This window comes from Arachis stenosperma, chromosome 1, assembly GCF_014773155.1.
Source record: "Arachis stenosperma cultivar V10309 chromosome 1, arast.V10309.gnm1.PFL2, whole genome shotgun sequence".
Taxonomy (NCBI): Eukaryota; Viridiplantae; Streptophyta; class Magnoliopsida; order Fabales; family Fabaceae; genus Arachis; species Arachis stenosperma.
Genome location: NC_080377.1, coordinates 123,221,003 through 123,235,068, shown reverse-complemented (window position 1 = coordinate 123,235,068; position 14,066 = coordinate 123,221,003). Strand labels below are relative to the sequence as shown.

The 14,066-nt window shown below is 35.1% G+C and overlaps 2 protein-coding genes across 3 annotated transcripts; one reads left to right on the top strand and one right to left on the bottom strand.

The window, feature by feature from the left end:
- The first annotated feature begins 5,749 nt into the window (after positions 1–5,749).
- LOC130970059 (kinesin-like protein KIN-13A) lies at positions 5,750–12,184 on the top strand. 2 transcript variants are annotated; one of them, XM_057896030.1, is made up of 13 exons: positions 5,750–6,057; positions 6,251–6,506; positions 6,599–6,820; positions 7,240–7,431; positions 7,942–8,046; positions 8,212–8,289; positions 8,442–8,523; positions 9,097–9,259; positions 9,653–9,988; positions 10,366–10,584; positions 10,686–11,286; positions 11,389–11,454; positions 11,833–12,184. In XM_057896030.1, the coding sequence occupies exons 2-13, from the start codon at positions 6,291–6,293 to the stop codon at positions 12,013–12,015; spliced, it is 2,463 nt and encodes an 820-aa protein (XP_057752013.1). In that variant the 5' UTR covers positions 5,750–6,057; positions 6,251–6,290; the 3' UTR covers positions 12,016–12,184. The 2 variants fall into 2 exon arrangements, with proteins under 2 accessions (XP_057752013.1, XP_057752005.1); XM_057896022.1 differs by having other exon boundaries at positions 5,751–6,057; positions 6,238–6,506.
- A 952-nt stretch (positions 12,185–13,136) lies between these two features.
- LOC130970072 (uncharacterized) lies at positions 13,137–14,017 on the bottom strand. The gene has a single exon (XM_057896040.1). It carries the CDS (start codon positions 13,820–13,822, stop codon positions 13,475–13,477), a length of 348 nt encoding a protein of 115 aa, XP_057752023.1. The 5' UTR covers positions 13,823–14,017; the 3' UTR covers positions 13,137–13,474.
- Positions 14,018–14,066: the final 49 nt, after the last annotated feature.

The following is a 14,066-nucleotide window of genomic DNA, read 5'->3' as shown; positions in this document are numbered from 1 at the left end:
CTAAATCTTATATTGTTAATTTATAATAAAATCTTAAAAACAATCTTATTCATTAAAATAAAGAGATGTTTCCATTTATCTAAAGTACATTTTGTTTCTATTTTGGTTTCTTTAAGCGGATTATTATATAAATTAATTTAATACAATAATTTTGGCTAGTATTAATCTGACTCCGGTTATATGATTTGCTACATTACTAATGTTTAAGAATTTCTTTTTCTAAAAATAGTGTTTAACTAATAAGGGTTCATGTCAAGGCTATTAATTAAATATTTTATAAAAAAATACAAAATTTAAATTTTTAATATAATAAAATATTTAAATATTTTGACTAATAGTAATCTTAAATATGGGATACATGTTATCTGAAACCAGAAAATTATGAGATTAACGGTCATTAAGGAGAGAGATATTCATTTATTCAATTAATAACATGGTAGCCATTACTCATTAGTGAATTACAAAAGTTGATTTCATGGTTAATTCAATTAAGATGTCAGGGACATTTTCCTCCAACAAAAGGAGCTATGTACATATATTACTAATCTATCCTCACTTTTTTTTTTTGGACATTAATCTAATCCTCATTTTTTTTTTTGTCAGTGGATTGGACAACCTCCAATCCTAGGTACACAATACACACCCACACATTCCTCATATACTTACTAATTTTTCTTTTCGGTTGCAACTGATAGGACTAATCCTCACTTTTAATTAAGGTTTTCGGGCAAGAAAGCCAAACGTGGAGAATCTGCCTTGTTCTCAAAACTCACAACCTTGTGTATATATAAATAAGTTTTGTTGCCACCTATATAGGGTTGATGGAACTGTAGCTTACTCCTTAGCTTAAATAAACAAATGTTGGGGAGTTTAAATTTCATCTAATTTATGCAATAATCCATTGATCAGTGAAGTAGATGGAAAGGTCAGTTTCTTAGCGCTTTTCTTTTCTTATTATTCTCATTTGTTTGCAGCGGGTTGTGAAAGGAGCAGTTGATGTAGACATTGGTGAAGATGAGGAGGGTGTTGATGACCAAGCTCAGAAGGTTGTTGACACATTCAGTTTCTCGATGAACACAAACAAGCTCTCTTCAAAACAAGTAAATTTCCCCTCTCTAACATCTCTGATCTTCAGTTGTAAGTACCACTTAATTGAACTACAATTTTGTTGGACAAGTCTTCAAGTTCATTGTCAATTGAAATATTTAATTGCTCTACTTTTTTCATGTTTCCCCACTATCCTACATGTGCTAGATTTTAGTCTCTGCTGAATTTATGACACCTATTTTGTTGTAAAAGCTAGTAGGGGTGGATGTGAATTGATTGCTTTAAAGACCACGTAGACGTAGGTTGTGAGAGTTGGTTACGCACTCAGGCTAAGTATCTTTCAGTTACTAGTTTATGTCTTGAAAGAAAAATCTTATCTATACTACTTATTCATTCATACACAGTTAGCTTGGATGCAGCTTTTGACAACTGCAATTATGAATTCAACATGACATTTTACATCGTCATTAATTAGTACTTGACAACACATATTAGCCATGTTATTGCCACGCCATTCATTTTAAAACGAAACTTAAAAGAGATTAATATTCGTGATGAGAATTTCATGTGAATGGCAATATATATTAGCTATTTTTCCATTTTTTGCCAAGTCGTTTTATTTCTATTAGCTGACAATATAAAAAAAAAAATGTAAGTAAGTTTTTTTTTTGAACAAAGAAAAACTCAATACATTAAAGTAGAGTGACACAAAAAGATAAGTTACAAAAAAAAGGTAAAATCAAAAGAAATACAAATACAATTAATTTATTGTCATCTTTGACATTGCCATCAATAATTACATAGATCAGCACTAAACTACTCTTTGAAACTTAACATCGACCTCAATTTGATGTCTTTCATGCTACTTTCTTCATTTTTAAATATTCTCACATTTTGTTCCATCCAGATATTCTAAGTTACTACACATAATCTAATCAACCTCTTATTCCAATCTTTTTACCAAGTTCTCCTATCCAACTCTCAAACAGTTCTTTGATCATGCCCGAAACAACCTACACTAGTTAACTAAACACACCACACATACCAAGTAAACTCACAGAAAAGAAACAAATGATGAACAACTTTTATATCTTTTTTACACAACACACATGTATTATCACTTAGATGAATGACGCCTAATCTACTCAATTTCTTTTTGGTATTTACCCTTCCCACTAAAACAAACCATGCAAATAGCTCAATTCTTGGTGGAACCAATCCTCTCTAAAGTACATTAGTAAAGCTGTAACTTGTGACTTCCTCCGAGACAGTTTCTTTCTGCAACACTTGCACAAGAGTTAGTTGACAAAATATATTTTTTTATCAAATTTCTACGTCACTCTATTCTCTCTATTAGGTGATAATTTAACTGGTCTTAATCTTTCATGGAGTTAGTTTACAAGTGCCAACTCCCATTGAAACAATTCTTTCCTTCAATGAAAATTTCAAATCCATTCTAACCCATCCCGAAACCCACAATCTCCTATAATAAATTCTTGCTGGTTTAAAACAGAAAAAAGTATTGAAAAACTCTCTTTTAAGGATCCACCTTGCAACCAATTATCTTCCCAAAAACGAATTCTCTTTCCATCCCTTATTTCTATAAATAAGTCACTGATCATCTTGTCTTTTACGTGTTGTTCCTTGATTTTCAATTGACAGATATTTTTTCACGGACTCCCTCTTATAAACAGTGATTGATTTGCTAGCATTATATTTGGATTTAAACAATTACACGAATATACAATCTTTTTCTACAATAGACAATCTCCTTTAAAAACTGCCACCACTTAAACAAAAATGCCATATTTCTAATCACAACATCTCCCGCTACCACACTTCTTAGCTTTTTCGGCGCCGTAATCCTAGCTTTGTAAGTAAGTTTGTTTGCACTAATGTGAAGTCGCTTATTTCTTCTCCTCATGGTTAAACAATGCCCAAAAGGAAAAGAGAAAAAAAAAAGAGAGTAAAAATGTTGTCAAAATAAATAATCCCAAGACCTTATAATTATATATTAACTAAAGACACCGTTTCAAAGATTGTATATTGTTGTCAAAATAGATAATCTCAATAGTCAAGACCTTATTATTATTATGTATTATTTTATACCTTGACATACTTGCATAGAGAAATTATGAAAAGAAATTTGTGTATGAGTCTCTCTGCTCATTGGTTGAGTTTGGGTAGCCATGGGGCATGAAAAACGCATTGTTTGGACGTATGTTTATTGTTTAGACAAGACGGGAGAGCTAATTAATTTGGTGAGAGAGAGAGAGAGAGAGAGAGAGAGAGAGAGAGAGAGAGAGAGAGAGAGAGAGAGAATTGATGAAACTTTAATCCAAATTAATTATCCTAATTAATCGTTGGATCTATATGTCCTCTCACGCTTCAAGCAAAAGCAATGAGTTATGTTCAGAAAGAAGTGAACCCAAAGGTATAACATGATTGACATAATTTGATAGGTCTAATTTTTTTCCCTTTCTATTTTATAATAATAATATAATCATATGATTATTGTGAAAAAATTAAGTGAATTAGTACTAATTAGACTATGAAATTAAGGAAAACTTAAACCTACATTATTGTAGGATATGTTTCAAATTTTTAACACTTGTGCCTTTTTTGTTTTTGTACTATACTGATTATTTGATTTTGTTGCTCCCTTGAAATAAACACGCTTCGCTGTCCACCGCATGGGATGACAGAAACAAAACACCCTTTTTCACACTTATTTTTAAATTGTTTTAATGGAAAAATCAGGCTAGTAAAAATCCACGATCCACGTTTTATCAACAAAATATTTCATGGTTTTATGAGCATGCACTTTATATACTGGTAATTAATTGGTTCCTTAGCTTATTATTCTGTGGCGTTGGCCTCTCCCAATGAGTAAAAGCCTATAAGGATGATGAGAGTAATTAAGTCTACTACTCAAGTTTAATTTAATAAAGTTTTTTTAGAAGTATTTTTATTAAACTTAACCTTTCAAAAATAATTTACTAAAAGTTGTAATAGTTATTTTTGAACGTTTAAAATATCTTTAGAAGACATAATATAATGAAAGATAAGAATAAATATAAGTATTCATTAATATATAATATAATATTAATTTTTTAATTTAAAAAATACAAATTAACATAAAAAATATCTTTATAAAGTATTTCCAACTTTTTAAAACTAAAAATATGAATATATAAAAATTCATCAAACACAAAATAAAAGTGTTTATAATATTTTTCAAAAGTTCAAACTAAAGACTTTTCTAAAAATATTTTAACTATATTAGATGTATATTAAAATTAATCATTAAAATTAGTTATTAATATAAAATATTTATTAAAATATAAAATATATATTAAAAAGATAAATAATATTTATATTTATATATATACAAATACCTTTTAGAAAAGTATTTGATGTACATGTCATTTTTACCATTGAACCAAAGGCAAAGGAATAACCCGTGAAAGTTTTCCAGCATTCATTAGTTCCACTTCCACCCACCCATTCCCACGAACTGTGCAAATTTTGTGTATATAATCATCTTTATATAATTTTGACAATTATTAATATATTATAATTGCAGATCGTCACAAGTTTAATAATAATGCATGATGAATTTGACAGTGCTTTGTTATAATCATAGCATTTGAGATACCATATACATGGGACCATATCCATATCACACAATCTGTTAAAATGTCCGATTGGTTATTTAGGGCAACTACAAAGTAGGCAAGTACCACCAAGTGCTGGGTATAAAATCAAATGGTTAAATGCTTGTCATTAATTGAGTAATTCTAGCTAATAACAAGATATATCCTAGCTTTGACATTTTTTTACTGGCCAAAAAACTCCTTAGTGTTCATGGACCTAGTACCATAATTTCATACATCTAGCTAGCACAAAACTCTTGGACAGTGATTGGGTAAGAAACTCACATTCATGCCGGCCCTTTCCGTTAAAATCCATGCATGTTCCACTAGAGAAATAAAAGAGGTTCAAACCATTATCCAATAGAAAAGAAAATGTATGCGCTAATAGTTAATTGGTGGTGAGTGGTGAGTATAATTAGAGTTAGAGGAACGCTCGTGGTTGCATGATTTTCTAATTGAGATATTGAGTTGTAGTAGTACAACTAGCAAACAAAGAAGAGAAATTCGAATCTATGAATATTTGGAGCTTGCGTCTGCCAAGCCTGCTTTGAGTCTGTGACTGATATTAATAATAGAACTTAACAATTGCCCATGGACTTCACATGCACCTTCATCCTTCACACTCATCTACCCCATCTAACCGAGCATCCAATGCCTCCTCTATTGTCTTGTTTATGGAAAAGAAAGCTTGCTAATTAAACAATACTCATATGATATATGTAACTAAAATATTTGTTGGCGGGTACGTCAACGAAAGGGAAGAGGTGAAGGTACGTTAACCTGTTACCCACTTCAAAGCTTAGACATCAAATTGAAATGGCGTCCGGTACAAGCTATATAATGGGAAGAGGAACCTTAATCTCTCATGATTAAATCCTTTTACCAAAATAATATCACATACATGAATTAAAAGGATAGACGGGTGAGGGCATAATGGTCTTTACAGAAAGAGGCTTGAAATTCATCATAGCCGTTTTAATTTAATTTAATAATTTTGTATTTGACAGATACATTTGTCGTTCAGAAGGTATATCTCCATCATTCATATCATCAACCCTTTTATCCTTCTCTCTCTCTCTCTCTCTCTTCGCCGAACCCATTCGCTTCTTCACTCTCAGACCTAAATTCGAAGGGCCACTTTTCTCACTTTCCGTTCCTCTTGTGATTTTCGATCACTTTCAGATCTCAATTGCAATCCAGGCCTTGCCGATCATCATTTCGCACTGCAGATCTCGATTTTCCTCTGCGCGATCCCTCTCCATTTCACTTTAATTCCGAATTTTGCTGATCTTGGATTCCCTCCCTCCACTCCTCATTTTCATGTTCTTCTTCGGATCGCAATTCTCCCCTCATAGTGAGTGCTGCTTCTTGTTTATTGATTCTCTTCGGTAGTAATCATTTGGTGCTGTTTCCTTAATTCTCATCGAACGTTACTATTTACTGCTGTTACTGTTACTGTTCCTCTTCCTCTTCTTCTTCTTGCTGTTGTTGTTACTGTGATGATGATTGTGATGGTTTTGTTGTTTGTGCGAAGCGTGTGTAAACAGATCTTGAAAATTGGCGCCCCAAAGACGGTCGCAGCGCCACATGGGTGGCCAGATGCAGCAGAACAATGCTGCAGCCACCGCTCTGTACGACCACGCCGCCGGTGGTTCCCTGCACAATGCGGCAGGACCTGCCACCGATGCAGGCGATGCCGTTATGGCAAGGTGGCTGCAGTCCGCCGGCCTGCAGCATCTGGCCTCTCCCTTGGCCTCCACAACCGCTATCGACCAACGCCTCCTCCCCAACCTCCTCATGCAGGTTTGTCTTAGTATAGGTTAATTTGAAGGTGCTAATTTTTGTGTATGGTAGTAGCATCTGATATGACTTGAATGAACTTGATGTTTTCATAGGGTTATGGGGCACAATCCGCAGAAGAGAAGCAGAGGCTTTTCAAGTTGATGAGAAACCTCAATTTTAATGGGGAGTCTGGTTCAGAGCCATATACACCCACTGCACAAAGCTTTGGTGGAGTGGCTGCATCGGAAGGGTTTTATTCTCCCGAGTTCCGGGGGGATTTTGGAGCTGGGCTTTTGGATCTTCATGCTATGGATGATACAGAGCTTCTGTCCGAGGTACGTTTCTTTGCGTGATAGATACTCGTTCCTTCAAGTCAACTATAGTCTACGGTATAATTTACTTGTAATATCCTATATGGCGGTTGGTTGTAGAAGATATTACCCCGTTATTATTAAGCTGTTGTCGTTAAAAAGTTTACAAGTTTCTTGTACCGTCTTATGCAACTGTTTGTTTTGGTGGCAGTGAAAAATCTGGTTATATTCCAAGGCTTGAAAAGCTATCTTGAGTTTGAACAGCTGAACTTTTAACGTATAACACTTATGTTTTTATTATCACTTTTTTTGTTGCTCATGTTTGTTCTCATTGTTCCCTTAGGTTGCTTAATTTACCATGGTTTTCTTGATTAGTAGTACAAGTATCTTTGCTAGCATATATTGTATTGGCTCTGATATTCTGATTATGTTCCGCTTATCAGCATGTTATTTCAGAACCCTTTGAGCCATCTCCCTTCATGGCTGGAGGTACCAGAGTATTTGAAGATGACTTAAATCCAATTACCAGCAATCAGGAACGTGGAGAGGCAGATGCTGATGCATCAAGTTTTCTACCTGTAAATGAAAAGGAGAATAGTACAAGAGAAAATAATGTTGCTAAGATCAAAGTTGTGGTATGTCAGTATTTTATGGGCACAAGTAATGTATAAATACTTGATGCTTGAAATGGCTTCATACTTGTTCATTAGTGCATGTATATATATATATTCCTCCTTGGGTCCTGGTAGTTTTCTGATTGAATTATTTATTTACTTTTTATATTTTTATATTATAACAAGCAACCACCACCACTATGCTGCTTACCATCATTTCCCCCCAAATAGAAGAGGGATTATAGTAAAATGTGTATCATTTTTAAAGAAACTGATGAGTAGTAATTGTAAATGCATCTTTTATCGATAGTTGCTACTTGCTGTGTGTTAATTTAAAGAAGCATTATTCTTCTTCAGGATCATCAAAATGTAATTTTGGATTTTAAACAGTTGAGGGGATCATGCAAAACATTTGGGCCACAGTTTTAACTTACCAGAATACACTTACTCATATCAATCATCTATGCTATTTTTATTATTATTATTATTAGTTTTGCTTTAACATAGTTTGCTTTTAATTGCATGTATTAGGTACGCAAAAGACCTTTGAATAAGAAGGAGCTTGCTAAGAAGGAGGATGATATTGTAACTGTATATGACAATGCATATTTGACAGTCCATGAACCCAAGTTGAAGGTTTGTTTATGTTTTATGTTTGATTGAAGCGCTATATTTACCATTAGCACTATTTGTGTTCAAAAGTCGTATTATAGCTGACTCAATATCAAGTTCTTATTTATTTATTATATTATTTTAATTTTTTATGCTCAAAGATCTGATTATGTGTTCTACTCATGAAAGGTTGATTTGACAGCTTATGTGGAGAAGCATGAGTTTTGTTTTGATGCTGTTCTTGATGAGAATGTTAGCAATGATGAAGTAAGGCACCTATTTATCAAAGACTAATTTTTATTTTATTTTTTTCCTCTTTCTTTAACTTCATCTGTATTTGATTTAATCATTGGGTAATATGAATTGTTTGCCTGTCTCTGACTTGCGTTGCTAAAAGCAAGGTTGTTTTGTGACAACAGGTATATCGAGTTACAGTTGAGCCAATTATTCCTACAATTTTTCGGAGGACCAAAGCTACCTGCTTTGCATATGGTCAGACAGGTGAGAAGCTATTATTACTGGTTTATATCATACTTGTACCAGTTTTTTCATTCCAAAATACTTTCCATTTTTTCTCAACATTATCTATTCTTTTTGTTGGCTTTACTTGTCTGGTTTGTTAATTGATCTAAGTGGTTATAGATGGTTCTTGATACTGTCAGTAGCTAAGCATATTAACCAGACCCCTTTAGAAAGATAGACATTCCTTCTTTTCAATCTTTATTTTGGTCCCCCTTTTTATTTCCTGGATGGTAAATGAAATATGGGCCAATTTATTTTGAAGTTCAAAAATATATCATAACATGCCAATAATGTGCTGAGAGTTGGAGGTTAGTGATGGCCTTGGCCTTGACCGAGATAATAACAGTACTTGTGCTGGATGTAATTACACAACTAATGTGTGTCAAACTCCCTTTTTATGGACGCATTGACAGTTATCATGAAGCAGAATTTTAATTGTTGTTACCATTACTTTCTTCATTCACATTTCATAGCTGCTGCTTGATAATCATATAGCCTCCTCATCAGTTACTTTCTTTTGTTAGCATGATGCTAGTAGTGTTGTACTTTCAGGTAGTGGCAAAACATACACAATGCAACCTTTACCACTCCGAGCTGCCGAAGACCTTGTTAGACAGTTGCATCAACCAGTTTACCGAAATCAGAAATTTAAATTGTGGCTTAGCTACTTTGAAATATATGGTGGAAAGCTTTTTGATCTTCTGAGTGACAGAAAGTGAGTTTCTCTTATCTGCTCTGATCTTTCATATGAACAAACTGGGTGTATTAGTCTAAATGTAGATGACGCTGCCGTTGTAGTGCTATTTGTCCTCAATGCATTATTCGTGCCTCTGATATGAATACTTTTCAATTTGTGATATGGACCCTAATTAGAAGATTGTGTTTTTACTATTTGCATCAAGCAGCACTAACTTTTCTGCATGAATGGTTTATTGTTTGCATTAATTTTACCTTTCAGCTATATATGAATGTAAACACTATTTGTCCAAACTTATATACATTAAAAGATTTATTGCACTCTCTCTATGTGCATCAATTGCATGTTATGCTACTGGATGCACATGTTATTAATGGATTTCTGAGTGCGTATGCTTGTTACTCTGCATAGGAAACTCTGCATGAGAGAAGATGGACGTCAGCAAGTTTGTATTGTAGGACTGCAAGAATTTGAAGTTTCTGATGTACAGATTGTCAAAGAATTCATTGAAAGGGGAAATGCCGCAAGAAGTACCGGATCAACAGGTGCTAATGAGGAGTCCTCCAGATCACATGCTATCTTACAACTAGTTGTAAAGAGGCATAATGAGGTAAAAGAAAGCAGGCGGAATAATAACAATGATGGGAATGAGATGAAAAGTGGGAAGGTTGTAGGGAAGATTTCTTTCATCGATCTTGCTGGAAGTGAAAGAGGTGCTGACACTACAGATAATGACCGTCAGACACGGTATGCTTGCATTTAAATCATTGCCTCCTTGATACTGATTGCTTGCATGGGGTCTTCATTCTACTGATTTTTTTTAGTTTCTATACCGATGACATTTATGGTTGAATGTGAACTTAATAGATCTTCTTTGTAGCTAATGTTTTTATGTCTGATACCATTGCAAACCTAAAACAAAAATGAAAAAAAGAATCATGTTTCTTGAGTAATTGTGCTGCTCTTTCTCGATGGTGAAACATGATGTGGGTCACAATTGGGGACGACTCTGTTGTTGTTATTGCTTCAATGAGTTCCTTCTTCCTTGCCTGTTCAGCTCAATAACTTTCTCATATAATAAAAATATTGCTTCACTTCTACCACTTCATGTATCATTGATGTAGGATTGAAGGAGCAGAAATCAATAAGAGCCTTTTAGCTTTGAAGGAATGCATTCGTGCTTTGGACAATGACCAGATCCATATTCCTTTTCGTGGAAGCAAACTGACAGAAGTGCTCCGCGACTCATTTGTTGGCAATTCAAAGACTGTTATGATCTCCTGTATATCACCAAATGCTGGGTCATGTGAACACACACTTAATACATTAAGATATGCAGATCGGTATGTGTTTACCTTTTGTGATTCATATCATGGTGTCCCCTTCTCTTATGTGTGTTCATGCTTGCGAATACTAACCAACCTTTTCATAATAATCTGAACAGTGTGAAAAGTCTATCTAAAAGTGGAAATCCTAGGAAAGACCAAGCCCCAAGTCCAGTTCCACAAACAACTAAGGAGGTCTCATCCACATCATCCTTTCCAGCTAGTGTTGCTGCAGAGGAAGTTAATGATCAACGTCAAGAGGTGAAGACAGTTGATACGGGCAGGAGAGTGGTTGAAAAGGAAAATTCATTTTACAGCTCTGCTGCCGCTGATGTTGACAGGCAACCATCAAGTTTTTCTTCAAGTAACTTGTTCAATGGGCGAGAGGACAAAAGCTTGGCTTCTGTCTCAACAGACAGGGAGAGGGTTGAACTGAAGAGTTCTTCTTACAGTGATTCTACCAGTCAAAAGATGAACTCTAATTCCCAAAATGACGTGAATCAGAAAGTGCAAAAGGTGTCACCCCCACGCAGGAAAGGGACAAAGGATGAGAAATCTGAAAGGGCTGTAAACTGGATGAAAAGGGATGCCAATGGTTCTGATCAGTCGACCACAAGCTCCAAGCAGCAGAATTCCGGGAATTATAATACAGTTACAACTGCACCCAGGCAGTCTGAAACAGAAGCCTCTCCTGATGGAAATATCAATGCAATACTTGAGGTTTGCCAGACATTTTGGAGCTATTGGCTTTACCGATTTTCGGTTGAATGTAAAACTTGTTTATGTCATCTTTTTTCTTACCACCATTTTTTGCTTTTGCAGGAAGAAGAAGCACTGCTTGCTGCTCATAGGAAAGAAATCGAGGATACAATGGAGATAGTACGCGAAGTGAGTTATTACATTCTTTTTTAAGCTTAATATTGAAACTGTAAAGTTTAAATGGGAAACAGCATCACGATATTAGGTCGCATAGGCAGTTAAAGGATACCTTTCCCTATTTAAAATAAGAGAAATGCTAGAGGGTCATTATTTTTAGCCAATCAACCCAATTCTTTTAGTTTAGTAATCCAACAATATATGTTAGCCTATACGTTTAAACATTGATGGCCAAAAATAATAAATTATGATAGTCTTCTAGCATTTCTCTTAAAATAAACTAAAATATCTTGGTTGTCAATAAAAAATAAATAAAAGTAAAAATAAAAATAAATGCTTTCAACCTATGATCTGTTGAGTTGGTGATCATCTTAATTTTTGGTTTCTTAGGAGATGAAATTATTGGCAGAAGTGGATCAGCCAGGAAGCCTTATTGACAACTATGTAACCCAGCTGAGTTTTGTTCTCTCTCGCAAAGCAGCTAGTCTCGTCAGTCTTCAAGCCCGGCTCGCAAGATTCCAACATCGACTAAAAGAACAGGAGATACTAAGTAGAAAAAGAGTACCTCGTTGAGAGACCTGGTTTTATTCAATGATGATCATGTGTATGTTCTTGATGTAATTTGTTAGCAAATATATAGTTTAAAGGTTTTTGTTCATTTGATATCAGCGGATCTTTCGTTGGATATTCAAATTTAATTCACTTAAATGTATATTTGTCTCCTTGTGTGATGTTACTTCGACCTCATGCCTTGCAAGTTGAATTCGTGTAAAAAAAAAAAAAAAAATTCATATGATTCTCTCCTGTCAAATTACTGAAGTAGTATAACATATCTATTATAAAATTTTAGTGCTATCTAACTACATAAAACATAATCTAGTATCAAGATGGTTCTCATTTGGCATAGATAAAGTTTAAACCTACTTGGCAATTTGGTATTCTGTTGGTTTCACTCACGAATTAGGTTTCTGTATCCTGGGTTCTAGAAGCAAGCTAGGGTGACACCGTTGATGTGTTGGGATCTAATTAACGTTAGGAGAATGATATTTGGAGGGATAAGCATCACTTATGTAAACACAAATGTATTGCCTGGTACATAATTTTGTGTGAAAGCTTAGGGAGGGGAACAGGTAGCGTCTCAAAAGATGGATGCATTTGAGTTAGTACTTAGTAGTAAGCAATTAAGCATTTTGTGCACATGATGGGATGAGAAGGGGACGCTTGTCAGATGGCAGGCAGACACAGGCACAGCGTCTTTAGTGGATCTTTGTGTGGAGCAAGATTCACTTTGTCCTTTAAGTCCATTGGTATCTTTGATCACCCTCATGTGGATCTTGATCCTGTCGTCTGATCTCTTTTATGCCAGCCATTACACAAACAACAAAGCGATCCATCTCAAAAGAATAGATCAGAGGATCCAATGCTGCTTCACATAAACACAATTTAAATGCTGAGAAGAAACATGGTTATAATTTCGTTGGTTGGTTACTATCCCATACCATATAATAAGGGACCCACTAGGCACACGTAACAACCGTTTACGCGTCCACAAAACTGTAACGTACTGTATGTACAAACTTCAAACTACTCCGAAGCACCACCGCACCGCACATTACACAGGTCAGTCAGCGCAACGCATAAAACGTCTCCAACACGAAAAACCGCCACCCACCACCGACAAAAAAACACCAACATAATAGAATTGATTTGAATTTCCAAGTTGGACCGTCGGTCAAAGAAAAAAAAAAGATTGCAAATAATAATAATAATAATAATAATAATAATAATAATAATAATAATGAGTTGATTCTAACTTGTTTGTTGAGATTGGAAGGTAAGAAATGAAATAAAGGAATTCAACTCGGACGATTATTACTACAAAAGCTGAGCATTGGTCCCTGGAATTATCTGAATTTCCCCGAATACATCTATCTAATCTAAAATCACAAAAAGAATTAAGAAATAATGGTACATACAAAAAACGAACAAGGTTGACTACTTGGAGCAGCTAGATCCAGAAAGTGAGTTGAGTTCATTCGTCGGAATCGTCGCCGCCGAAGATGGAGACGCGGTTGTACAAGAGGAAGAGGATGAGGACGAGGAAGAGTGCGACGCCGGCAGGGGAGCCGGTGGCGCGGTGGATGGTATCAGGCTCGCCAGTGAAGATGGAAGAGATGAAGGAGCCGCGATCGGAGGAGAGGAACTGGATAGTGAGTAGGAGAATGATTGGTAGGAGTAGGAGACCGAGGGGACTGAGAAGCTCTGAGATGGCTTCTGTGATGGCTTCACCCTGGTCTCCAACGAAGAATGGCACCACCACCACAATTGCCACCACAATTGCTAGAAGCATTCCATGGGGTGCACCCCTTTCTTCTATCATCTTTTCCTTTTCCTTTTTTCTTTTACTTTTCCTACCAATGGCCAAATCAAAATCGTATGTAACTACTACTTCATCACTCTGCTTTCTGTGAATTATGTGTCCTTAAAATAAGTGCTTCTTCGGGTTGCGGGGACGCGTCTAACTTTCAAAAATAATTGCTCTTTTTTTTTTTTCTTTCAGAATTATGGAAAGAGTGAGTAAACTTGCATGTGCTTCCATGATGGAAGTTTCATGCGCAATTGAT

What these genes read in the sequence shown, in the direction of transcription:
- LOC130970072 (XM_057896040.1), bottom strand. Translation starts at nt 13,822, where the DNA reads ATGATAGAAGAAAGGGGTGCACCCCATGGAATGCTTCTAGCAATTGTG.
- LOC130970059 (XM_057896030.1), top strand. Translation starts at nt 6,291, where the DNA reads ATGGGTGGCCAGATGCAGCAGAACAATGCTGCAGCCACCGCTCTGTAC. An exon ending in AGAATGTTAGCAATGATGAA is followed by an intron (nt 8,290 to 8,441) that starts GTAAGGCACCTA and finishes TTGTGACAACAG; the next exon opens with GTATATCGAGTTACAGTTGA. An exon ending in GATAATGACCGTCAGACACG is followed by an intron (nt 9,989 to 10,365) that starts GTATGCTTGCAT and finishes TCATTGATGTAG; the next exon opens with GATTGAAGGAGCAGAAATCA.